This window comes from Micromesistius poutassou (genome assembly GCF_964030765.1).
Source record: "Micromesistius poutassou genome assembly, chromosome: 15".
In the NCBI taxonomy this organism is placed as follows: domain Eukaryota; kingdom Metazoa; phylum Chordata; class Actinopteri; order Gadiformes; family Gadidae; genus Micromesistius; species Micromesistius poutassou.
The window spans coordinates 14,310,927-14,336,312 of NC_140285.1; the positions used below are offsets into that span (position 1 = coordinate 14,310,927).

Here is a 25,386-nt window from a genome sequence, read left to right on the forward strand (position 1 = left end):
GAAAGTCTGCGGCGTGTGGAGGTGGAGGAGGAGGCGCAGCAGGTGTTGGGAGGGGAGGCGGGATGCCGAATGCATGCAGCGCCGACCAAGGAAGAACGACCACTGAACACGCTCTCACAAAATGTATCTTGATCAAATATTTTTTTTTCCTCGAAGACAACTCTTGATCCCGTCCGACAATGCTTGATTTGAATACCACCGTTTTAAAGAGATTATTTTTTAATAATTATAATCAGAATAAATAAGCAAACATAAAAAAACAACATTTATTACAAAACAATACATGCACGCACAAATAACATGTCATATTTTCCTCTCACTGATTGCACAATAGATAGGCATGACAAACAGCTAAAGCACGATGACTCACTTGTGCATTAGAATTAGAGAATTTTTTTCCAAGCGCTTGGGGCTCCCTTAATACTAGGTATACGGTGCCCTCTAGTGACTACAGCGAGGAGGCGGGCATAATTGCATAATTGACCAGGAGGATAGAAGGAGGGCATGTCTTTAGAAGTCATAGGCAAACTGTTCAGCGAATTAGAGCCATCTCCTCTAAGAAAGGGATCTTCATGCAACCCGTGCAGAGCTGGTCCATCCACAGGGGGGCCTCGTGCTGCAGGGGGGTGCGGCGGGGGTAGAAGGTGTACGAGAGGTCATAGTTGAGGAGACAGCTGATGGAGGCCATGTAGACGTCTGAGAAGCGGCACAGGCGCCTGGAGAAGTAAGTGGGGTTGTGGCAGGTTCTGAAGATGCTCCCAAACTGTGGGTTGAACAGATTTTTGGTCACCGCCCTGTAACACAAAGACGATGATTAGCTCACGTGATCGCTTATCTGAACAATGTAAGTGAGGGCGGTGTTGATTAATAAAGAGATTGACTCTAAACCAGTGGATCTTTACTGGTAGGTTGAAGACCATATGCCAAACTTTGATCCTAGAAGCCCATGAATTAACTCATGGATCAATGTTGAAGGTTTTTGTTTGATCAATGTTTTTAGCAGTAAAAGGAATTATTGATTACCGCAATATTGATGAATAAATGTTTTATCTTTGGGTGGTAACCAAATGACTAATGACATTTATGATGGTTCCTGCTACGAACAATGCGCTTAAGAAATCGTATTCAAGTACAAACTTGAGATGCGCTCACCTTAACTCTTCCCTCTCTTTCATCCACTCCTGCAAAACCTTTTGTGACTCCGGGTCCCGGTGTATCTAAAGTATAGTACGGTATAACGTCATCAACAGTCATCAACACAATAGTACAGAGCATTAGTCAACAGTGCAGCGTGTGTGCACATGCTACCTGCATGCGCTCCAGGAGGCCTGTCAGGGCCTGCAGCCAGGTGAGACCCAGGGCATACTGCTTGGTGTTCACCACTTTGGTTTCATGTATCAGCTCGGGCACAATGGCCCCCGTGCGCCAACCATGTCGCAGCATCAGGTCCTGCCCACACCAATCAAAATGATTCATGAATTATAGTGTCACATTTCCACATTGTAGTTGTACAATGTACAGGTTTGGAGGTCTTAATAACTTTCGGCCGAGCCAATGTATGTCCTCTGACAGAGCCAGTGAACTCACCGTTTCAGCTGGATTTCACCATGGTTTATAACCACACACTGTAGCGTTAAATTATAGGTGTCCGGGAAGCCTAACCCTCACTCAGACGCAAACATACGCAGACAAAAGCTCAACTTTTTCTTGGACGCTGCAGTCCAGACAGAGCTCCACATGCCAGACACCGTGCCGCTGGGGCCCTTTGGTCGTGATGTCTGAGTGCCTCAGAAAAGGCACTCAGACGTAATGAAAGGAACACCGCCAGAGTGGAACAATCAATCAATGGGGAGAATGGCAAAAACATAGGATTTTACCCCAGGGTTTTTTCTAAATTGGCATCTTATTTCAGTAACTGATAAAATGGCAAAGATTACCATGTTGACAATCATATAAGACATTGACATATCACAACGTTTGGAAGTTTAGGTTCAGATTATATTATATTCATATGGAACGGATCCCCACCGAGAACTAAAACTTGATCAACCATTCACTTGATCACGGTCTGTTTGCTATGGAGTCCAACCAATAATCATGCTCAAGGAGAAGTCGCTCTGATATCTCGTTGTATCAGGATATTAGGACAAGAGGATCTCTATTGTCATTTCAGCCTCAACTCTCCATCAGCCGAATAGTTTAGATAACTTACCTAGGCTTTCCGTATTCCAACACAACCAACTCTATGCTCTCCAACTCTCACTCATGTTCCCACCGTTCTCCTCACGCAACAACTCAACTCAACTGTCTCATCGAGTAAGACTTGATCAGACTCAATGAAAACAGGCCGTGATCAAGTGAAAGGTTAACAGACAAGTTTAATTGATCTTTATGTATCCTTAATGATGAAACATAATCGGAGCCTGGCAAAAACAAGCTCTTTTAGAAGGTCAAAATCGACAGATGCTTTTACTGCCCTTTTCGCAATCAATTTTGTGACCACTTTAAAAAAATCTTTCCGCATTTCTCCCTTTGACCCAGAAACAGAAAATAGGCTCCAGGTTTAAAGTTTTCCTTTAATGTTGTTAGGGACATGCTGAACAAAGTTGTTGAGAATGTATATAAAGATTCAGATTGTATTCAGATGAAAAAGGTGCTACTTACAGCCAAGTCACTGTAAAGATGGTCGCCAAAGTACAGAACTTTGGATCCTCTCCAACCAGTCAGTCTTAGGAACTCAAACAGGTTCCCCTGAACACACAGGCCAATTTTCAATAGCAAAAAAGTTAAAAGGAGGTTAAAAAGATCTCCAAGTAGGGTCTTATAAACAGGTTGAAGCCCACTCACCTGTTTGTAGATCCGTCCCTTTTCCAGGCTGTTGATCTTGTCCCACTGAAGGTCGCCGTTGCTATCCAAGCTTCTAAAAGGTCTGAATATGGCAGTCATTAACTTAACTAGTGATGACACGCTTAGGAGTTACGACAGAAAATAAATACATTTTGAATAATAAGTGCTTCTGGTCATTCATCAATTAAAAACACCAAACACTTAGAGATTCACAAACATTTGTCCAGACAATGTTTCACTCACTTAACACAGTCATTGAAGAAATGGGGTTTGTCCGCCTGTACAATGATGGCATCAAAGAATTCCCTCCAGTTTTCCCCCACCATGTAAACCATCCCTTTATCCCTGAGGAAACAACACAAACCAGTGGACAGATATCACAGGTACTGTGTCAACAACTCAATACAGACAGGCTGTTATCGTTCACCGCAGGCGTCTCCCTTACACAAAGCTGAAGGGGCTGTTGGTGATGAGAAACAGCTTCTTCCCGCGGCTGACCAGTCGCTGCAGCACAGCGCGGGTCGGTTCCCCACTGAGAATGAACTTCTCTGCAGACATGGAAGAGAAGCAGTATTCTACAGTGTTCCACTGAGAGGGGAGGACAGCCCGAACAACAATGTACTGTATGGTCTTGGCAACGGCTGGATGAGGGCTGACTCCTTACCCAGATCTTGCATGATCCATTTGTACATGAAGCCTTTAATGTGGACCATGCCGATGGCCTCCTGCAGCAGAACAACAAATATATTTTTTTATACACGGATTCCCTTTTGTACACTATTAAAATAAACTCCTTGAAGGAGTACTTCAAGTTTAAGCACCCAAATGTGTAAATACAGTCAGAGGACGTGGGTCAGTTCAGTCTCTCTGCATGAGCTGGTAGAGGGAGGGGAAGGCAGTAAAACAATCGCAAGGGTGCTCACCGAGACGTCTTTGTAGAGGTGAACAGGATCATATTCAATGCCGTTAGAGATAAAGTAATCATTGGCCACGGCCAAAAGAGTCATTTCTGGAAGGGAGAAGACGTCCATGAACTGCTTCATCTTCGGCCCCTGTTACACAATATTTACAAAACAAAAGGATTAACACTTTTCCATTTACCACCACTAAAACCCAGATTCCCTTCCATATTCTTAACCATATACTCACTCAACCTATTCAAGTTAAATGTTGTGGAAATGTGCCCTACTACTTAGTGCAAGTACCCATGGAGATGTTTTGATGTAAACAAAACAAATCCAAAATAGTAGGTCTGCAAGTTAAAAATTATTTGGAAGGGGCAGGTTTTTTCACATGGGATAGCAAGAAAGAGTCACTTCGAAGCTTGGAAACTATTCAAATCAAAACCAAAACTCTCATCCCCAACATCCATATTTGCAAGGAGAGTCCTTTAATGAGTAGACTATAAGTTTAAGAATAAAAACTTTAAGAATAAAAACTTGATCTATCTAAAATATAACTCTGTATAGAATTATACTTTTAACCTTGCATTATTCTTACACAGCATCTCTAACACAGACTCTAATTAACATAACAACGCCTTCCAAATCATTGACATTGAGGCAACTGGGATTACGAAATGAAACGGCCGGATTTACGTAATACTAAAGCCAGAGAACTGCAATGCCTCAGGACAGTGAACCATGTAATCCTCGACTAAGTCTCGGTTCCAGAATGCCTGCGTTGCAACAATTCTGAGCAAAAAAAACTCAACAAAAACAGGAGCCAACTTAACCAAAGCAAAAAAAACTTGCGCAGTAACACAATATTATATGATAAGTTAGATACGTGGATATTGGCTTTATTTCATTACTTTTACACTCAGAAATAGGTTTTAAAATACATTTCAAAACACAACCAACAAAAAACTTTTTTTGTAATTCTCGCAAATGTTATTTTTGACTTGAAGGCACATTTTCATTCAATCAAATCATTTCATTAAAGACTCCATTATGAACTGTGAACCTCTTGTATCATGATTTAATACAACACGCTAACTCAGTAGTAGAACAAGGAGCTAACCCCAGCCCACCTTGCCATAGAAGCCACTGTCTTGGTTGAGAGGGACGTGGTGAGTGCCCCCATACAGCTCCACCACCTCCTCATCCGGCACTGGCTTCAGGCCCCTGAGGACCCAGACAAACATGAGCACTGAGAGGTCTCCATTCCCAGGATCCCCTGGAGGCTGTTTTTTGTTTTTGCTGTGTACTGACTTATATAATACCATGTTGACAATCATGTAAGAAATATTGCCACATTGTACAGTTTAGGTTTAATTTATAATAATGAATTTTAATTAAAATTAAAAATATTTTTAATAATAACAATTAGATTTTCTCCAAATATATTTAATATAACAGTAGAACATGCTAGAAGATGCTGACTCACCGATACACAGTGCCAGGCTCAATGTAATGGAATGCATCGATTTTCATCAGGAGACCCTGGGCGTGTAAGGAGTGGTTGATGATCGTCAACATCTTTCAGGCTGGAAGTAAATCCCTCACACACAAAAATAGTGTCCATCGATATTTACCTTCTGGATATCGTAGTGAAGTCCTCTGGCTGCAAAGTTCGGAACGTAGTCGTATTTGTGGATACCTTCTGGGTACTGAGATGCAGGAAGAGTCATTTGGTTTCATTCAATGTTCAACATTTAATAAAAGAATTATAACAACACTAAACTGGAAATCATTATTATCATATTATATATTATCATCATTGTGGATTTCTAGTCTGGAATCAATAAAGTACATCTTATTTTACCACGCCTATCAAACTCTCTATTTCAACACACACCTTGAAGTGCTCAATGAGAAAGTCCCGGGCGGTGTCGTAGATCATGGAGTCCAGGTTGTTGGAGTAGAGGGCCAGGGTGTAGTCGTAGTCAAAGCCGTAGATGTCCACCTCCTCCAGGCTGACCTCGTTGTTGGCGTAGATGGCGGAGGGGTTGAGGATGCTACACGCACCAGGAGGAATCAGGTCTGTTCCAGTCAGAGTGGATGAAGGAACAACTTCAGAACGAGACATATGATTCAAATAAAACACACACACACACACACATATACAACAATAAACAAAGTTGCAGAAACTTGTTTTTGTTCAATTCATGCAGCACCATGATTCAAGTGTGAGTAGACAAGCGGAGTGTAGGCCTATAATCTGTTTATTTGTTCGTTTCCTGTTTGTTAGTTTCCTGTTTATTTGTTCGTTTCCAAAAATGTGTTTATGTAGGCCATTTGCAATCAACCAGAGCAGTCGATGGTTTAATTGTGCACAAGACACATTGAAAAATATACCTACGTGTACGAGTGGCAAAAAAAATAAAATAACGTTTTTTGGTTAAATGAACGATCCCAAACCATGATGCACTGAATGGTGCAATTATTTTGAGCAACACCATGATGTTATCAGACCGCTGGCATGCTCTCCAGAACGGCTGACTCAGCATGTGAGCGTGGAAATAAACAGCAGCTACAGACGATGCCCTGTGGACTACGTGTCAGGAGTCAGGACCACTGACTCCAACATGGTCCGACTTCACTCACCGTGAACCAGACGTTTAGTGTCGTTGTACCGAGCCCACAGGTGAGCCTTCCGGTCCACTTTCCCGGCGGTACGGGAGTACGGCCGCCCAGCAGGACCACCTGAGGACCCGTCAGATCGCCTCTTCTTACCAACTTCATGGCGTTTCTCTGGGAGTGAAGGCGCGCTGCTGCTCACCGGTCCCTGGTTCGTTGTTTGCGCGGCAGACCCGCAGCTTTTATCCGTGGATTGCCCGGTTGGGCTTTTTATTTTATCATCGCATTTGTTGGAAAATTCATTAAATTGTGTAGAGCTCTTCAGAACCGTTCGACCGGCATTAACGTTGTTCCACAAAGCACGACCTAACGACGGACCCACTTTCTGAAAGGACATCGCATTTATCAGTTAGACCTAGTGCACTTAGACACTTTGAAATATAAATGATCTAAAAGTCATAAGGTTCATGCACCAAACAGCGGTTAATGGTCTCCCTTCGTCGCCTCCAGCTTTGTTGTCCAACGGACGCATGTACGTAACAGTTGGTCGAGTCCCATTTATTTAATAAGCTGGGTACAAGGGGCGGGGTTTTGTGCCTGGGACCAATCAAAATGTCAAAAAGATTTTAGGCCTATGCACAGAGCCTGCATTCCAGTTGTCTGCCTAAATGTCCTTAATAAAATCAATACATAAAGAGGAAGTTTACATGAACAGTGTTTTATTTTTTCAAGACAAGTGGTTCACAAGGATGATGCATGTGAATGACATTGCAACAATTTACACAAAACATAAATACAGATGTCAATTGAAATGTATACAACTACATAAATTATTCACATTCGCAACAAGAATTGATAAGCAGTAACAGGAGGATAACATTGTAAATTCTATGCCGATATTTCTTTTTGGTAGAATATTTTGAATTGTTGCATATTTACATCCTTCATAAACAATAAAATAATATTACCAACTAAAACAGTGGTTGGTTAGTTAAGGGACCTTGAGGGACTCAGTCTAATGTGTACTCGTATCATCATACAAGGTGTGTGCATATACATCATAAAAATATTCTACCGAAATCAAGTATCACCTTAAATCAGTGCTGACTGGCCACCGTTTTACCTCAAAAGCAAACAAATTCAGTTTGCTAATTATTAAAAAGAAAAATAATTTCTACAGTGTTTGCGTGATAGCCATTCTTTACAAAATGTGACAGCAGTCCAAGATAAAGAGGCCAGCAAAAAAAGACAAGGCACTCAAATTTTGATTTAAAAAAATCAGCAGGACATGGTTTCTTCTAATTCACTAATAATCTACACCAATTCGAAATGTTTTTCTTTCTTGCATTGATTTTACATTTTAAACGTGATTCTTAAGCTACGAGTCTTCCCGAGGTCCACTACTCACAAGATAATGCTTAAGATCCACATCACGTAGCTTCTGGTACCGGAGATCAGCATCTGATCCACATATCAGTCCTGGGATGGATTACAAATCTCATCATTTTCATTAGACCTTCAGATGGGAGTGAAGTTGCAAAGACTTTTATGAACATGTAGAGATCTTAAACGTTACTCTTGGAAGTATGCATCTAAATAGGAAACCATATTTGCATCTATAAGGTTTCCAATCATGCCTATAAAAAGCCATTATTTTAGTTAGTTAAATTGAATGAAGGCTAGCCACGCAGCTGCTGTTAGTAGTTAACTGCCATATTAGTAGTGGGACTTCAATGAACCTGTATGTGCCGAATGTATGATTTAAAATGTGCATGGAGTCATTTTCAACAGGATGTTGACTCATGCCAATGTGTTGGCATCCTTGTGTTACTCAAACATAACCAAAACCAGACCTTGGAGGCTTTAGGCCAGACTGGGCTTTCTATGTTACCGGAATCAGGCAAAGCACAATTACTGCAGTCCTGTGTATTGAATCTTCTTTTTAGATATGTCCCTTAGATATGTTGGTGAAAGTTATTTTTGGTAGCCAATTTGCTTTCAGAGGGTACTGAAAAATAAGTAACCTAGTAACAGCTCCCTCAATCTGAACGAATAACAATGAATAATAACCGACCAGACACGTCTGCATAGCTGGCAAAGTAAGCTGGATGTTGATCCAATCATATCTTCGAATCACGCTGCCTGATTACTTTGTGTTTGACCTGAGGTGGTAGCATTATGGCTGAGCTATACTCCCCAGTGAAGTGATCTGTTCAATGAACTCTATTTAAAGGGTGCTATAGCTGATCGGTCAAAGTCAGAGAAAAGGATACCAAACTCTGACACCTTTGTTTCAGGGTCTGTGATACAGAAGGGGATTCTGAAGATGGATGGGCCACAAGACTATTGCAAGCTTTAGACATTTTTGTACGCTATTATTAGAAAGCTACAGAGTCAAAACCATAGTAGTTGTGAGGGTCGGCACCACTAAATGGGTAACAGAGAGGCCTAATCAGAGAAGGCCACACTAAAGGCAAAAGTTTCTGGATGTTTTAGGGCAACAGGTCACAGCCTTGCATATACATCACTTTAAAACACGGTACATTTGGGACGGGACGAAGCCATGTGGAAAAATATTTGTGGAAACTAAATATCGTATTGGAAAGATTCGGCCTAGAATAAATACTGTCAATGGAACTTCTTCACAGCACACAATCTTTTAAAAACACAAGACAATGGGACGGGAGGTTACGCGGCGACAGGTAAGACACCACGGAGCCAGGGGGAGCGGCGGGGTCCTCCCCCACCGCCCTACTGCGGGGGCCGGGCTGCATGCACGCAGGCGCGCTCTGCTCCGGGCGGAGAGGGAGACACAGAAGGCATGGATGGATGACAGATGGTTTCAGTTTGTTGGATCCAGAGGGTCTGGTGTTGTCGAGGGGGGGAATGTGGTGGTCGGGGGTCAGGAGGGAGGTGGTGGTGGTGGTGGTGGACAGGAGGTCTCTGTGTCGGGGTGGTGGCCGAGGGAGGAGAGGTTGGGTCGGGTTCTCCTTATGGAGGAGTCGGGTGGTGGAGTGATGAGAGCTGTGTCAGCGCTACGGACAAGAGTTAGGACAGACACAAGACACAAGAACACACGTTTTAGTTGAGGACGTCGAGAAACACGGAAGGGAGAGGAAAGAAAGAAAACATGGTTGTCACTTCACATACATATATTAAATCAACAGGACATTATGATGAATTTTAGAAATGGAATACCACTTTTTAAATTTATTGTTTGATGTATTTTTGTATATATATTTTTTTCTCTTTCTTTTAATTATATTTGATGTATTGACACAATGAACAGGTTACTATGATGTTAAAACACTTAACATTTGATATCATCATCATAAATCACATTTATATATGTGTTTCTATCACCAAAATGTGACTAATTCCAACAGCAGTTAATTCCAATCTCAAATATTAGTTATATATTAGTAAGCGTGAGTTGCAAAACTCCCCGACTCGTTCTATCGCCTGCGGGACGATTTACAGTGGGAGCTTCGTGCTCTTCCTGGTTTGGGCGGGGCTTTACTAGCTGCGCTCCTATTGGCCGGATCCGTAAGCTCCTCGGCGGCCCTGCTCGTCGAGGCAGAGCCCCGCCTGGCCTCCCTGACGACCCCTGAAAGCCTGCCCTTGTCAGACGGATAACCGTCACGAGCGCAGGAGGAGGGGGAGTGTGCGGCGGCGGTCGGTCTCGACTCGCACCGGGGATAGAGCGCCTCGCCCGCACACGACGTGTTAGCACTGGCACCCTCCTCCTGGGCCGGGAAGGCCCTCTGGGCCAGGTGCTGTTTCCTCCTGACGGAGACATCTAGGTTGGCCTTTAACGGGGGTTTGGATAGCGGCGGCGAGCTGTTAGCATGCGGGTCACGTGCGTTAGCGGGACAGTAATGCAGGGCTTTAGTAGAAGAGGTTAGCTTGGCTACGGGCTGCGCTACGACGGAGGACCTGGGCGCGGGCGCGGCGGGGCGCGAAGAGGCCACAACGCGGGTCGTGATAAAGGTGTCCTGGCGGGGCGGCGCCGAGCCCCCGCGGCCCGGGTTACTCTGCCTGGTGTCTCGGACGTACGTCTTCACCAGGAAGTCCCCGTCCAGAGAGCTGGCCGAGCCCCTGCGGCACGGGCCGCCGTCGGCACCCCGGCCCGACTCGCTAAAGACGTCGCTGACGCTACGGCTCCTAATGAACGTGGCGTCCCGCGGGAGGGGCGCCGCGCCCGTGTGCCGCGGGCGGGGGCCGGGACAGAAGGAGAGGGGGGTTCTTACTGGGCTGGTGTGGAGGCTTCGGGTGATGGCGCGGAGGTGGTTGGTGGCCGTGTTGGCCGCGCTGCTGCCGAACACGGGGCTGGCGCGCGGGCTGTTCCTCACGGGGGGCCGCGCCGGGCTGTTCCGGGGGCTCCGGCTGGCCCGGCCCGACTTGGTGGCCAGCTCCTTGGCCCGGGAGCGGCGCGGGCTGCTGTTGAGGCTGTTGGGCGAGCGGGGGGCCTCCAGGTCCTCCAGCCGCTGCGTGAGGGCCAGCTTCTGCTGGATGGCCATGCGCAGCAGTGTGTTGAGGGTCTTCTTCTCGTCCTCGGCCGCGGCCAGCTGCCGCTGCATCTCGTCCAGCTGGGTGACGTACTGGTCACACCTGGGAGGCACCAGGGGGGACGGGACGGGGGGGGCGGTCGCATGCACACACACACACACACACACACACACACAAACACAAAACCACATTAAAGCAAGGGAACAAAGAAGCGCTCACGCACGCGCACACGACTTGTGTATACGTCAGGAACCGTGGAATCAGACTAGAAGTTAAACTCCAGCGAGGATTGTGTGAAAGAGAGAAGAGGGGGCTAGAAACCAGCAGGAAGAGGAAGAACCATTTCTAACGGAGTCAGGAAGGAGCGTAAAGAGAAATTGCATGAAGAGCATATGATACGTTCATACCGCTATTATTATGACCATTTAATCTTCCAGAATTTGAATGGTTTGCAAGCCGTTTGCAGACTTGCAACTTGACGATATATTAGTGAGTTAACATTAGATCACATCAACGTTTTCAGCTGTATAGGATGTTAATTTATCATTTGGATGTCAAATAAATAAAGCACAGATTTGTCATCCTTTTTGGCACATTGAACAGGCAAGTCAAACGACAAAGAAGCAAGGGAAGTCAAATGTCATGGCGTCTTCTCTGCTCTGTCGACACACGCAGTTGCCCCGACTGCCCAGATGAGGGCACTGCAGTCAGTCTAGCTTGCTAAGAGTGGCTCACGTGGAACCCAGTAATCTTCGGTCCTCCTCCACACAGAATGTAGGCCCTTGACCTCACTCTGCACTCCAATCCTTCTTAAAGATAATCAAAGGCCAGCTCATATCCTTCTGGGGAGACCGGAACCAGACGGCTTACCATGACTCTGTCTTCCCATGTCCCTAGTCCAGAGACACCTCGCGCACACGTGTGCTTGTGACGTTAAAAACAAAATCAATCAAACTAAATAGAAAAGGATGCTACACATTTTCTAGAGGACAGCTTCATACCCAAGAAATAAAAGCAAAAGAGAAAAAAAAGAGAAAAATACAAGAATGACCAGATTCCCTTCCACCACCTTTGACACATGCACACCACACAGGAGGAACACCGTTAGTCCTGCAAGCCACACTACTGCCCAGTGAGAGACAGAAGCTGCTCTCAGGTTAGTGAAGAAAGGGTTGTGAACAGTGTGCCCGAGGCAGGCAACGCATGTATGCACACACACGCACGCACGCACTCACTTCTAACCCCTCCCACCTCGCTTACATTAACCATGTCCAGGCTTCAGGTGACAAAGCCTGACTGCAGCGTGTTCCCGTTTCCCTGCAAGCACAGGGCACAGCATGTGGGCCTTAAGCTCCAGGTGAGGCCCTGGGGAAGCTGTGCTCCGCACGCCGTACAACAGGGCTAAGCCTATAAGAGGACACCGGTGGCAAAAGATGTGCCGTGACAACGGCCTCGATGCTACACGACGACGACACAAGCTAGGAGTCAACACAGGAAGATTTCCGACAGGTGCAGCAAAGGAACAAATAAATAAAAAGCACACGTTTTAATGTCACAGACAAAAATAATGAATAGGCTTTCTGCTAAAATGTGCATTGTGACATTCGAGGTTAGTGTGATATTCGTTGTTACGGCGAAATCATTTCCTAGAAAGAATTTTCATTTTCCCGGAAAGCATTTCCCGGGCAGGCGGAGCGTCTTATGGGAGCACGTACGTGGCATGAGCCTCTGTGCAGAGTGAAGCAGGGGGGGGGGCTTACCGGCTGGCGAACATGACGCGCAGGGAGGAGAAGGTGGCGGCGTCCTCCTTCAGGGCCTTGAGCTCGTTCCTCAGCTTCACCATGGTCTCCGACACCATGCCCTTCTCCGTCTCGTACTTGGTCTTCAGGTTGGACAGCGCCAACTCTGCCGTCTAAAACGGAGACACGAGCCAGGCACACGCACACATTCCGTTACAGACCCCGTCAACGGGCTGGCTTCCTTTTCCCTCTTGTTTCTTTTTTTTTTTCAAGTCAAACACAAACAGCAGGGAGGATTATGTAAATACAGCCACTGACAGATGGCTGCGGTTATGTCTGCCTATGCCTGGCTCATTCGGGGAACTTTGGTTTTCCTAATAACTTATGGAATTGTCTATTAGGAAAGCCAGATAAACAGCTTTTGTTTTGGTTACAGCAAAACATGGCTGCCGGACGTTCTGCTGGACCTGGAGGGCTGGTCTGTGACTCGGCTCAGTCCAGGCAGATTAGTAACGTGCGTGTGCGTGTGTGTGCGTGCGTGTGCATGCGCCTTCAAAGGGAGAGTGATGTTGGACGAGGGGGTTAGGAGCGGATCACGCCAGAAGGTGGTGCGTCACAGTAAGGCAGGAAGGGCGGGAGGACTGCTTCATCACACTAAGCTAAAGCCTCTGTTGTTGTTAGCATCAGAGCACACTCTACACGAATGAACATGTCATTGTTGACTTTTGCAAATAATGCCACAATCAATTGACCTACCCAGAGCCTAACTCTATAAGAGGAAGGCCGTGGGAAGGCGTGGCCTGTTGCTATAAACAGTGAGCGTGGGTGTCTGGCTGTGGTCGCCTGCTCCCGTCTACCTGCTTGTTAGCCTTGAGCACGGTCCTCAGCGTGGCGATCTGCTCCCTCTTGGTGCTGAGCAGAGACTTCAGCTTGAGCACCTCCTCCATCAGGGTCTCCGCGTCGCGCTCGCACTCGCCGCTGTTGCCGAACGCCGAGCAGGGCAGGGCGCCGCGCTGGCGACACAGGTCCACCGCCACCTGGGGAGAGGGAGCGGCACGTCGATCACAGAGCACCGTCGCTGGGACCACAACTGTTGAATTAATACATTTACTGTTGCCATTTTTAATGCCTAGCATCTGAAATTCCTTTTCAAAAAGGGAGAGTATTGACAGACTGTTGCCATTTTGTTTCGCTTTTAAACATGTACATTAGGGTGTGTAAATATGTACAATGGCCGATTCTTACAGGATGACCCTGGTGAAATAACAAGAAATGGGAGCAAAACGTTGGCAAAGAAGCCTCAAGACCAAAGAGGTTTCACATGATACTTTTCACACTTGCAAAGCTACCATATATATTTATTTTTAATGTAAATGCTATAATGTAGTAGTAAGGATTTTACTGCACGCGTCTGGATTGTTTATGAAGAGGGTGCAGTCGGTAATGTTTGCGTGTAGGCTACATGGGAGATGCTTATACAGTATATTATGTAGCCTAATTTTAGCTTCCTGTGATGTTGGGCCTGAGCCTATTATCCAGATATACCACTGCGTTGCACACAGGCCCTCACTTAAAAGGCTGCAGGTATTATGTGCTATGATTAAGTAGTCAACCAAGGGGGTGATAGAGTTTTGCACACACGGAAACAAGTTGTAAATGTATCATTGGGATGAATACATTTAGCCAAAACGACATGAAAATATTTAACAACATAAATGACCAGTGTGCAAAGGAAGCGTGTACTGTATTTGCGGGTAATAACGGCGCAAAACTGGTTTTCTACCAATAACTGTATTGTACTCAAATCTGTGAGGCAAATGACCCTAACAATACATACATGCCCCAAACCGTGACTAGTGAACGGAACGGTTCAGATTCTTTACATGAACCACTCCATCCCTAATCCGTACACGCGTGTTGTACAGGCCTGCACTGGAACGCTAGGTCTGGTCAGGGGCTAGGAAACAGTCTTTAATGAGGATTAGAGAGGGAGGCTTGTACCAGAGAGGAGAAGGACTTTCCCCAGGGCTTGAGCGGAGCTGGTAATCATTCAGAAAAAACACAGGGCTGGCGAGGGTTTACGTGGCTAAGCTTTGTTATAAAAGATAAGAGGATGTTCTTGTTGGGTAAAAAGTGCTATTGTATCCAACAGTCTTTCTTAATGTCCATATCAAATGATCAAAAGACACAATAAAATAGACAATAAACTGCCAGTGTTGCTTAAGGTAATAGTTTGGAAGACTTTCCAGTAAATAATTCTCTGCTGTCAAATGAGGCTACACAATGTTAACTAGGCTTATGGCCCACTGATGGAAGCCCTTGTAATTTATTTTGCCACAGACACCCTTGTAAATTGGGTGTCTGTGGCAGCTTTCCCAGCACACGGGTAGTGAGGCGTTTTCCACCACCCAGCGGGATGGTTCTGTCAGCGAAGGTTGGCTGAGCTACTGTGCGTGATGTACCGTTTTTTCTGGTTTCTGCTAGCGTTGCAGCTTAAGGGCTCTTTATGGTTCCACGTTCACGCAACACAATGACCATGCAGACACTTCGACGCAGTCGCAAACCTTTACGGTTCTGCGTCGGGTTTCAGTGAGCGGACCAATCACAGCCCTTGCGGCTGCGTCGCCTCAACGGAAGGTTACAATTTTTGGGAGGTGCACGTCAGGCCCTTGCGGTGGACGCACGGGGGTCCGCAAGGACGTAAGGGGTCCGTAGCGCCCTTGCATTGCGTGAACGTGGGACCATAAACAGCCCTTTAGTAAGCGGTGCCTATCAATGGCCGAACCATCAAAGAAAAGTCTGTTTCCAATTAAACTTAAAAAACGTAATAATAATAATCGTAACGATGAATTGTCCAAAGATCCTACTCTCTGAGTAAACGTTAAGTTAGACTCAGGGCTTAAATTTCAGCAGGGGATTGCGGGTAGTATTGCACATATTTTTTTCAAATCCCGCAACTCAGGCCAGCATAATGCAGGACAATCCCACACAAATTTCACTTTGTTGTCTGATAAATTTATAAGAACGCGACGGTGTGAATTCGGGTCTATTGACTTCACTTGACGAACCATCTTCCGATTTCAGTGGTGCATCTGTACAATCTTTGATCTGGCGACAAACACACACGCGCACGCAGGCACACAGAGCCACTTCGCGCTTGCTCCTTCTCTCCCTCTCAAAAGTTGTACATGACCCATGTGCTGTTCTTGGCAATTATTTCCATCGCTATGAGCTTTCAGTAGACTAATGCAGAAATGGACCGCAGGCTTAAACGTACCTCTACAATTTCAGCACGGGATTGCGGGTATTGCACAATCGGTACAAATTCATGGTACATGAGGATACTTATGTACCATGAAGATGTGACTAAGAGAGGAGAGGGAGAAACTAATAGGACTGTATATAGTTAAGAAAATAAGTCAGCGACTACTGTTTCCATAGTACATATATTAGATTAAAAGTTAATGAATTCATTGAAAACAAAGTGCTTGATTTCTTTTGATTTCTTCTTTTCTTAATTTTTCAACTGAGCAAAGATAAAGCAGAAGACAGTACACGACAGTTAAAATAATAGCACACAAGGACATTTGTATAAGGAATTTAATGAAGAGAATCCCTTAAATTAGTGTTAGGGGCCAAATGTAAGACTAATTAAGCTCGCAAGTAGTATCCCCCCCAAAAAAATCCCCCCTATGTGGAGCTCTTAAGGGGGGAATTCCCCCCCATTTTGAAGTGTTGAGTTGTCTAGTTATTTTCTCTGTTCAATAGAGACGTCTTTTATACTCAGGTGAAAAGAGAACTTCTGTCGTGTTCTATGATTGTAGGCTACGCCGTCTAGGCTTCGCCTTATTGGCTTGTCCCGTGCGCGTGCACGTGTGCGTGCGCAAGCTCAAGCCCAGAAGGCTACGCCTACAATCATAGAACTAGAGTTATAATATCATAACTATCGATCTATTTCATGTAGGCTACGCCGTCGAGGCTTCGCCCGTGCATGTGCAAGCACGGGACGCACCTAGACAGTGTAGCCTACAATCATAGAACTAGAGTTATATCTTAACTATCGTTATGTAGTTCTAGTCTAGCCGTTTACTCTCGTAATTCCACAATCTAGCAACCAGTTCCAAGTAGTAAACACGCATTAGACAATTTGACAATTTAAATTACAGAAATTATTTTTGAAGTTGAGCCTCTGAGATGGCTGTAGCACACACACACACCTCCTGGGGGACTTCTTATTATTTATTTTGTTAGATGCTGCATCTGGCATCAGAATGCATTATTTTTCAGTTTGCACAATTTAATTGCCATGTTTGCACAATTTAATTGCCATGTTTGCACAATTTAATTGCACAAAAAAGTGCCAATGTTAAAGAAATGTTTAATAAATATTGATATGTTAACAAGAAATGTTTTGATATCCTTATTGTGTGAAAAGTTATATTGATCAAGTAATGTGAAATCACCGGTAACTGAAAAAATAATCGTTAGATTGATCGTAAAATTAATCGACAGATTAGTCGACTAATCGAAAAAATAATTGCTAGATTAATCGTTTGAAAAATAATCGTTTGGGACAGCTCTAGATAAGACACTCCCCTTTTTCCTTTTAAGATGGTCAGCAAACAACCAATGGTGGCCGTGGAACCGTGTGGTTAACGCCGTCTCTGAGAAGAGCCTCTTACCCGGAGGTGTTTGACCTGGCACCGGATGACCGCCATCAGGTTGCGAACGTTGGAGGGGTCCCTGAAGTCCAGGGAGGGGGTCCCAGGGCAGCTGGCCGGGTCCGCGCTGGACCCCGAGCTGTCCACCTCCCCCATGAACTGCAGGGCCGCGGCCTTGGAGCCGAACAGGTCGCTGGAGCGCTGCTTCCTCTGCGCCTGCTGGGCCGGGGTGGGGTGGTGCACCCGCCGCCCGCTGCCCCCGCCGCCGCCACCGCCGTTGGCCCGGGCGCCGTCGCGGTAATAGTCCAGGGTGACCCGCTTGGGCGTCAGGTTGTTGCACACGCAGATGTGGTGGTAGAGGTTGGACAGCTCCTCGGAGAAGGCCAGCAGCTCCTCCTGCGCCACGCTCAGGTGGCCCTCCGAGTCGGTGGCCACCTTGCGCGTGGCGCCGATCTCCTTCTCCAGCTCGCTGATGCGCTCCTGGTCCTGCCGGCTCGACTTGATGCACTGCCGGATCTTGTCGGCCAGCTCCTGGGCCTCGGCCCGCCAGCGGTCCTTCTCCTGCTTGCAGCGCTGCTCCAGGCTGGTGTAGCGTGCGCCCGCCTGCGTCAGCTCCTCCCGCAGCAGCAGCAGCTCCTCCTGGGCGGCGCGCATGCGGGCCTCCAGCACCTCCGTGCTCTTGACGTCCAGCTCGTAGTCGTAGTCGCCGTCACCGCCGCCGTCGTTCTCCGCCTCGTTGTCCCCGCCGCCGGCCTTCGGGCCGCCCTGCTGGCCCCCGTGGATGACCTCCAGCTGCTGGGTCAGCGAGCCCACCTTGTCCTCCTGCTGGCTGAAGGCCTGCTTGGACATGACCAGCTGCATCTGCAGCTCCTCGATGGTGCTGACCAGCGTGGCCTTCTCTCGCTCCACCTGGGCCACGCACAGACAGTACATTAGTGAATAGTTGTTCATTTATTTATATTAATGTTCATTTAGTTATTCCATTGGCTAGTTATTCAGTCATTAAAATTGTATTTATACGGTGCCCTATTGTCCGTACACAGGGCCTCAATGAAGAGGAGTCCTGGGACTCACTTGAGCTACTCCGTTTAAATAAACGTCGATATAAATGTAACGTTTTAGTTCAATCGTCAAGTCAAAAGAGCCCATGGTCATTTAAGCTTTTTAGTGACCATCTCCCATGGAGCAAAGAAACACACCCGACCCAAACATTTCACATGTGTTCGTCATGAATCATGCATGCACTATTTATAGATTGGTTTACTGCCCCCATTCTGGAGCTCAGAACATCTGCTGGGCAGAAGCTGCTGAACCCAACCCCCCTGTGCTGCTGCTGCAGAGTGCATCATGAATAATATATCACCTTTACAAACTTGAGCAGGCACAATGGTCCACATCTTAATTTTCTTAAGTACCCTCAAGAAAACACAATTAAGAAAGCCGGCGTGGGGTGTAGTGAGTGGTATAATGGATTGGAGGGGCAGTGTGGTTTTATGGGCCTTGAGGAGGTGGCAGCCTCATATATTACAGGGAGGCAGAATGTGCTAGTGACAGATTGAGGATGTGGTTGGAAACAGGAAGCAGCAGATACAATGTCAGGCAGAGCGTGGCAACCCGATCGTCTGACAACCTCAAATCACTATACTATAGAATGGGTAAAGGGTTTCCTTATAGGTATATGTATGTGTGGTATAACAGTTTTAGAAAGCAGAATATATCTATCCATTGCTGTACCTTCCATTGATATATGTATATGTATAACTATCTATATGTAGATCTATACCTATATCCATCTCTTTATAAATATTCAGCGTTCAATATTATATCCTATTGATCCAACTGATAGACATTGTGAGTATGGTTATTGTCGTGTGTTTTGTCTCTAGGGGAGAAACCTTCTGTATAAATTGCGTGTGGCTGAGGTTGTCCTGAGGGGGAAAGGACATTCATGATGTCTCAGCACTGAACCTCTGACAGCGGTCACGTACGACAGCGTGCGACGCAGCGCCGCCCTGTACCTGTAGCAGCTGCTGCTTGAGCTTCTGGCTGTCGGAGAAGTGCAGCTCACTGAGCAGGTCGGACACCAGGCCGGACGTGGGCGCGCGCAGGAACACGTCGCTGCTGCGCGGCGTGGAGTAGCGCTGGATGAGGCCGTTGCTCTTGGAGCCGCCCGAGTGAGGAGGGTGAGCGGAATCGGGAGCGGAGCCAGGGCCGTTGTTAAAGCCGCTGTCCTGGTCCTCTCCCTCGCCGCCCCGGCCCCCCGGGGCCTCCCCCTGGCTCTCGTCCAGCTGGTCCAGGTGGAGCTCCAGGTTGCCCACCGAGTCGAAGGGGTTGAGGGAGAGGGCCGAGAGCTCCCTCCTCAGGTTGTTCTTCTGCTCACGCTCCTCCTTCAGGGCCTCCAGGGCCTCATCCAGCTGCCGCTCCGCGATCTCCTTGAGGCGCGCCGCCTCGTCCAGCTGCCCCCGCAGGTCCTCCTGCTCCTCGTCCTTCTGGGTCAGCTCCAGCTTCACCGCCTCGAACTCCACCTGCGGCGCCACGGCCACAGCGGCCCCCCCGGGACACAGAGCAGCCATGGGTTAAGGTCTTACGCTCTTTAAATAGGACAAAGAACTCGGTTAAGGTGTCAGACGCCTTAAGACACCGTGAGCACGTCGCTAAGTCTGGCCGAGTGTTCCCGGGGAAACTGACTCAAATTAGAAGGGGATTAAAACGTTGTGTTTGGTACTGGGCGTTCTATTGTTTGCCGCGTGACTCCGCGCAGCGTTCTATTAGAACACCGCAGAGTCAAAGATCTGAACTCCGGAGCTCCAGAGTCAAAGATCTGAACTCCTCTGCGAGTCCCTCTCTGGATGGGAGGCATGGTTCACGACCCCTGCCCCCCCCCAGAAATCCCAGCACCCTTTTCCTTATAGAAGAACAATGGAGTGGGCCACGCTCCAACACTTCTCAAGTGAACACACTTTGATCTGTTTATCTGTTATCTGCAGCTACTCTCCATGGCAGATGATTGCCTCCTACCACCAGCGCAACCCCCCCCAATCCGGCGGCAGGTTTTTAATTACAGCTAATTACGGCAGCTGGTGGACTCCCTGGTAGTTTCGTATCTCTGGTTGAAGCCATGGTAATTAGTGCAATCAGCTGGTGCGGTGCTGTGTCATAGTGACAACATGCATACGCACAATGTGTTGATAATGTCGTTAGATCAGTCAAATTCGGAAACCAATGCATTAAAATGGGAAACGGTTCCGCAAATAAGCATGCCTTAAGGCTCTGGCCTACATTTCAACAGAGAGGGCTTGTGCCTCAATGCACTGATGGAGAAAATACAGTTGGTGTGGGGAGGAATATTTTTGAAAATGGAGTGGAAAATAAATGTCATATTTGTGTGGATAAGGTCTGAGAGAGACGGGAGCCTCCATTCTCCATTCCCTCCAGGGAAGATTTGTTTGCAATCAGCGGCCCTTGTCCCACACCCGCATGAACAAAACAATACCATACCCTCGCCTTTGCACCTCACTCAGAAAAATAGACAGAAGTCTTAAGTCTTAGGCATTCCTTTATACTTTCTTTAAACTTGATACTTAAAAAAAATAATAATGTATCTTTCAGCACTACACAAAATGTTGTGGTTGCTTGATAAACAAGCAGAACCCTATAAAAGGCAGTATTACAGATAACATGTTTTGCGAACAGAGAATATTTAATTGGTGAATAAATCGTATTCAAGCCAAGTCAAGTTCATATCCTTAATATTCACAGTTACAGTCTCAAAGGGCTTCACAGGCCACACCCCATTAACCCTAGCCCCCGAAGCGCAAGGAAACCCCTTTGCTAAACCAGGTTTTTCCAAGTTGATTTACATGTCATATGAAAAATTAACAACATTATAAACTATTTTGACAAGAGTGTAATGGATCCTTTCCTTAAACAGACAACCTTTAAAACACCTCTAAAGCAGAGTTAGGATGTGGACCAGGGGTTCAGGCAGTGTCCGGACTCACCTGGTTCTCCTTGAGCACGGACACCTGTTTCTGCAGAGAGATGTTCTCCTCCTCCAGCTCGCAGTTGTCCTGCAGCTGCCTCAGCTCCCGCACCTTGTACTCCTTCATCTCGTCCCGCAGGTGGTCCTTCTCCGCCTCCAGACACTCAGACTCCTGGAAAACACAGCCCATGAGCAAGGCAGCCGAACGCAGAAACCATCAATGGAGGCAACTAGGACCGTAGAGCAAGGTGGTATATTAAGTGCATGCTGCAATGTTTTTTAATATTTTATAAAGTTTGAGTGTAACAAAAAAATTGACATTTCACTAGTTTGTGGGAATATTTATGTCGAACATATACAAATATAAGCCACCAGTTTATTTTGATTTGACAGGGAATTAGTCCCAGTCCCATGTTTGTGTAGAGAGCATGTGGATGTTTGTCAACATAAGATTAGGTGCAGTGGGATAATATGATGATGATGATGAGCAGCCAAACCTTCTTCAGATGTCCAGATAGGCCCCCAATCCTATCGATTTCAGCATGGGCATTACCCAAAGCAAGACGGGCCTGCTTCAATTCCGCCTGGACCTCCTCCAAGCGGGTTGCCATGGCAGCCTCCTTAGTAGCTGTCTCCTGCATGAGATTCTCCTCCCGGCACTCTCCATCTGCAGCTGCGCGCTTCTGACTGCTCACAGAGTCTGCGAAGGCCTATGCAGCGATGGGAAATCCGAAGGGAAATAATGTGAGACCTCTCGATGAAACACATTCCAGTATAAAAGAAACCAAGAATGTTTCAAGAATGTTGAAACACCTCGCCTTGTTATCCTATTTTATGATGCAAAGAAGACAGTAACGCATGACAACTAGTCATTTCAATTTGGTCATGGTAATAACAACAACAGGCCAGAATTCAGCCATTTGTGTGGAGTACAATACCAGCCTTTATTCTTTGTTTTCTACACCCATGAGAAACATAGAGAATTCTTCCAAATTTGATTTGGTAGATTAAATTAGTCTGATGCCAACAGCGAAGGTTTAGACTCAGTCCGCCCCCACGTCATTACAGATGGCATGGTGCATTCACAACGCTGCATCCATCAGTGCACATCAACAACAGCAGAGGGAAGAGATGCACTATATAAGGAGATAAGTAAAATGAACATGTGACTAAATGTGTTCCCCTGAGCATTAGGTCGCCAAGGCTTAAGCACCGTGTTTCAATGTGCATTATGAAATGCTTGGAATATTTGCTTACCTGCCAAAAAAATGAGTGCATGTGAAACGATGTGAATTATTACAAAATCCTTCGACCCAAATCCCTTTAGCTTTACCAGACATTTGTTACATAAGATGTTACATGGGTGGCGATCGTGTGAAAATTCAACGTGCAATTACACAGGATTCTAATTCTTGGAATTTCAAATCCAATCAGGACCGACCTGGATTGAATAGGTGCAACATTCTAAATTGAGATCAAATGATGGATGTTTAAGTCATCGTCACCACTAGTCTAATAATTCCTGCTTGGCTGATACATTATTAGGCCTTTCACACATGCACTGTAAGCCATACGTTCTCAGATTCCTCCCCTCCAGGGTTCACCCAGCCAGGCCCCTAGTGTAAAGTCCGGAGAAACGGAGAGTTCAAAACGAGCTAGTGGACGTGTTGATGGCGTTTCTATCAGGCACCACATTGGATATGTCTAAATAAATGCAGTATTGATGTCACCGCAAAAGAGTCAGCATTACGGAGTTGGTAGCAAACTTTGATGTGTTGGAAACCAAACACTGCGACTTCTGCTGCATACTTTTTGCGTCACACCCTACACGCTCTACTTAGGTTCCCCCCCTTGCCCAAAGTATACAGAGGTTCTCCAGTATGTTTAAACACATCTGATACTCCGGTTGTGTGTTGCATGTGTTCATGTGTGGAAGGCCTTTATATTTCAAGGATTGAACCATAGTCACACAGTAAGGAGAAAAACAATTCAATGGAACATCCCTACTCAGATTACAACTCTTGGTAGTCACATCATCTATGCATGTGATTGTTTTAATTCAATTTTCCCATTACAATACTATAAAAAGAAGAGCACTTATGTATTGTGTTAGTCACCAGTGACCAAATATCACATGCTATTGTTGGGATGTTTGACCTCATGAGCACTGAAAACAACTGAACAACTAAACCTTACTTTGATTCCTGCATGTGTCCTGCACTGACGTGTGCTTGTTTTATAAAACAAAGATCAAAGCCATGTTTCATTTTTTATACGTTTTGATTATTTTCAACTTCAATTGCAAGTTCCTTTGGATGAAAGTGCCTCCTAATGGAATACATGATCTGAACTAAAATGTATCTTGGGTGAATGATTGATATTAAACTTGCTTATACTAGTCACAGCATTATGGTTCTTAGTATTAATTATTTCATATAAGTATTTGTAAAGATGTCAATGGCACCTGCCTGCTTGTTTTTGACTAAGCGTTGGCCATTGTCAGAGGTCCGTACAGTACTGTACAGTGTCTGGGACTACAACTTGATAAGCAGGTAATAGCAGATATAATCAAGGAATTTAATGTTAATGTAAGCTATGCACTTGTGAAAAATGCATCGTTTAGTACAGGATCTATTTAGTAAATTAGTCAATCATAAAAGGTGAACCACCAGTGTAATTCCAAAGATTCTCAATTTATCATAAAATATATTGATTACGGAACACTGAAACATGAGTTTTAACCGAAGCCATTTGAGACTCTACCAAATAATTAAGTATGTTACAACAAACGTATTAAATACAAAAGATGTGGTGTAATGCCAATGGAGTCTGACTCATCCTACCTCTTTCAGCTGCTGTAGCTCCTGTCTGAGGGCCTCATGCTCTTCCTCCAGCTGCCTGTGTTTGGTCTTCAGGGCAGAGCTTTCCTCCAGCACCACCAGGCCATAGCGCGCCGCCTGCAGCTTCTGATCCGTGGCCTCCTGGAGCTCCAGGGAGAGCCGCAGCACCTCCGCATTCAGATCCCCGCTGCCCATCTCCATATCGGCCTGCAGCTCTAGAGCCAACTCTGTACCCGAGGACTCCACGTCAGCCTCCAGCATCTCTCTCTTCCTGCCAGCCTCTGGTCGATCCAAGGTTGTATTGATCTCTTCAATTCGTAGCGTTCATCACGACACGCTGGGAGTGAGAAGAAAGAGAGGAGTTTAGGTGAACTGCAGTATACACATTCCCACCCTGATAGCTAGTCCAGGGTCGCAGCAGAGCCCTATTATCCGCAGCAGGACTGCACATGTCGCCAGGAGCGGCAAGATCAAATGGTTAGCTCTCAAGGCCACGGCGTTAAATAAAATATACTCCTTGAATAAATCAACCGTTAAGAAGCACGTCACTTGTCGATGCATGTCCTAATCTGAAATAAAACAAATGACCAGCGTACGTTTAAAAGCGAATGCGGATACTTAGCTAGCATTGAATGGTGCGTGAATGTGCAGGTGCCTCGCAGACAGCGGTTTGAGCACTAGTAATAATCGTTAACAAAAACACCCTTTTATTTTTTACCTTTTATCAAAGAGCAAAAAACTGTTTGACACACACGACTACACTGGGGTGGGGTCGTCCTGCCGTTGTCCGATCGCCCATTGACCGCAGATGGACACACGCACACCGGACTGTCCGAACCAGCACCACAACGGCGCTATTAAAACACCATCTGGCCGCTAGCATGGACCTCCCTGGCCTTCAGTGAAGTGAAACACTGAACCCATTTTAGCAACACACTCTAGGTCGGCTTTGTCCGATGGATGGCTAACATCCCCGTTGTCCAGATCAACATAACACACAACAATGATTCGCTGACGAGATGGTTTATTCACGCGTTAGCTCGCCTGGAAACACCGGATCCAGTTAAGCAAGCTAATCCCGACGGTCACAATTAGCCCCGTTGGCTACTCACCAGCGGATCGTGTTCCGGGGAGCTGCCGTGTCCACTCGCACACAAATACGCAGCGAGTTGTGTTTGTTAGACGAAATGTAAGCCTGTTACGACCCCCGAGCATCGGCGCCTAAGCCAGGCCAGTCCAGAACAAGGCGTCTCTCGTGCTCACCCGGTCCTCCCGTTCCCGGTGGGC

The 25,386-nt window shown here is 46.2% G+C and overlaps 2 protein-coding genes across 5 annotated transcripts; both read right to left on the minus strand.

The window, feature by feature from the left end:
* Window positions 1–252: 252 nt before the first annotated feature.
* nt5dc2 (5'-nucleotidase domain containing 2) lies at window positions 253–6,883 on the minus strand. Of its 2 annotated transcripts, none has more exons than XM_084479049.1 (14): window positions 6,396–6,883; window positions 5,647–5,831; window positions 5,384–5,458; window positions 5,236–5,291; window positions 4,880–4,973; window positions 3,771–3,899; window positions 3,512–3,572; window positions 3,293–3,395; window positions 3,091–3,192; window positions 2,848–2,929; window positions 2,665–2,751; window positions 1,309–1,449; window positions 1,153–1,217; window positions 253–763 (listed from the first exon to the last, which is right to left on the minus strand). In XM_084479049.1, the coding sequence occupies exons 1-14, from the start codon at window positions 6,763–6,765 to the stop codon at window positions 571–573; spliced, it is 1,743 nt and encodes a 580-aa protein (XP_084335175.1). In that variant the 5' UTR covers window positions 6,766–6,883; the 3' UTR covers window positions 253–570. The 2 variants fall into 2 exon arrangements, with proteins under 2 accessions (XP_084335175.1, XP_084335174.1); XM_084479048.1 differs by having other exon boundaries at window positions 253–794.
* A 214-nt stretch (window positions 6,884–7,097) lies between these two features.
* On the minus strand, window positions 7,098–25,383 carry LOC311359085 (protein bicaudal D homolog 2). Of its 3 annotated transcripts, XM_084479037.1 has the most exons (11): window positions 25,212–25,383; window positions 24,103–24,436; window positions 21,757–21,969; window positions 21,279–21,431; window positions 19,296–19,802; window positions 17,299–18,186; window positions 13,474–13,653; window positions 12,638–12,789; window positions 12,138–12,194; window positions 10,619–10,979; window positions 9,263–9,403 (listed from the first exon to the last, which is right to left on the minus strand). In XM_084479037.1, exons 2-11 carry the CDS (start codon window positions 24,358–24,360, stop codon window positions 9,398–9,400), a joined length of 2,775 nt encoding a protein of 924 aa, XP_084335163.1. In that variant the 5' UTR covers window positions 24,361–24,436; window positions 25,212–25,383; the 3' UTR covers window positions 9,263–9,397. The 3 variants fall into 3 exon arrangements, with proteins under 3 accessions (XP_084335165.1, XP_084335163.1, XP_084335164.1); XM_084479038.1 differs by lacking the exon at window positions 12,138–12,194; XM_084479039.1 differs by lacking the exons at window positions 10,619–10,979; window positions 12,138–12,194 and having other exon boundaries at window positions 7,098–9,403.
* Window positions 25,384–25,386: the final 3 nt, after the last annotated feature.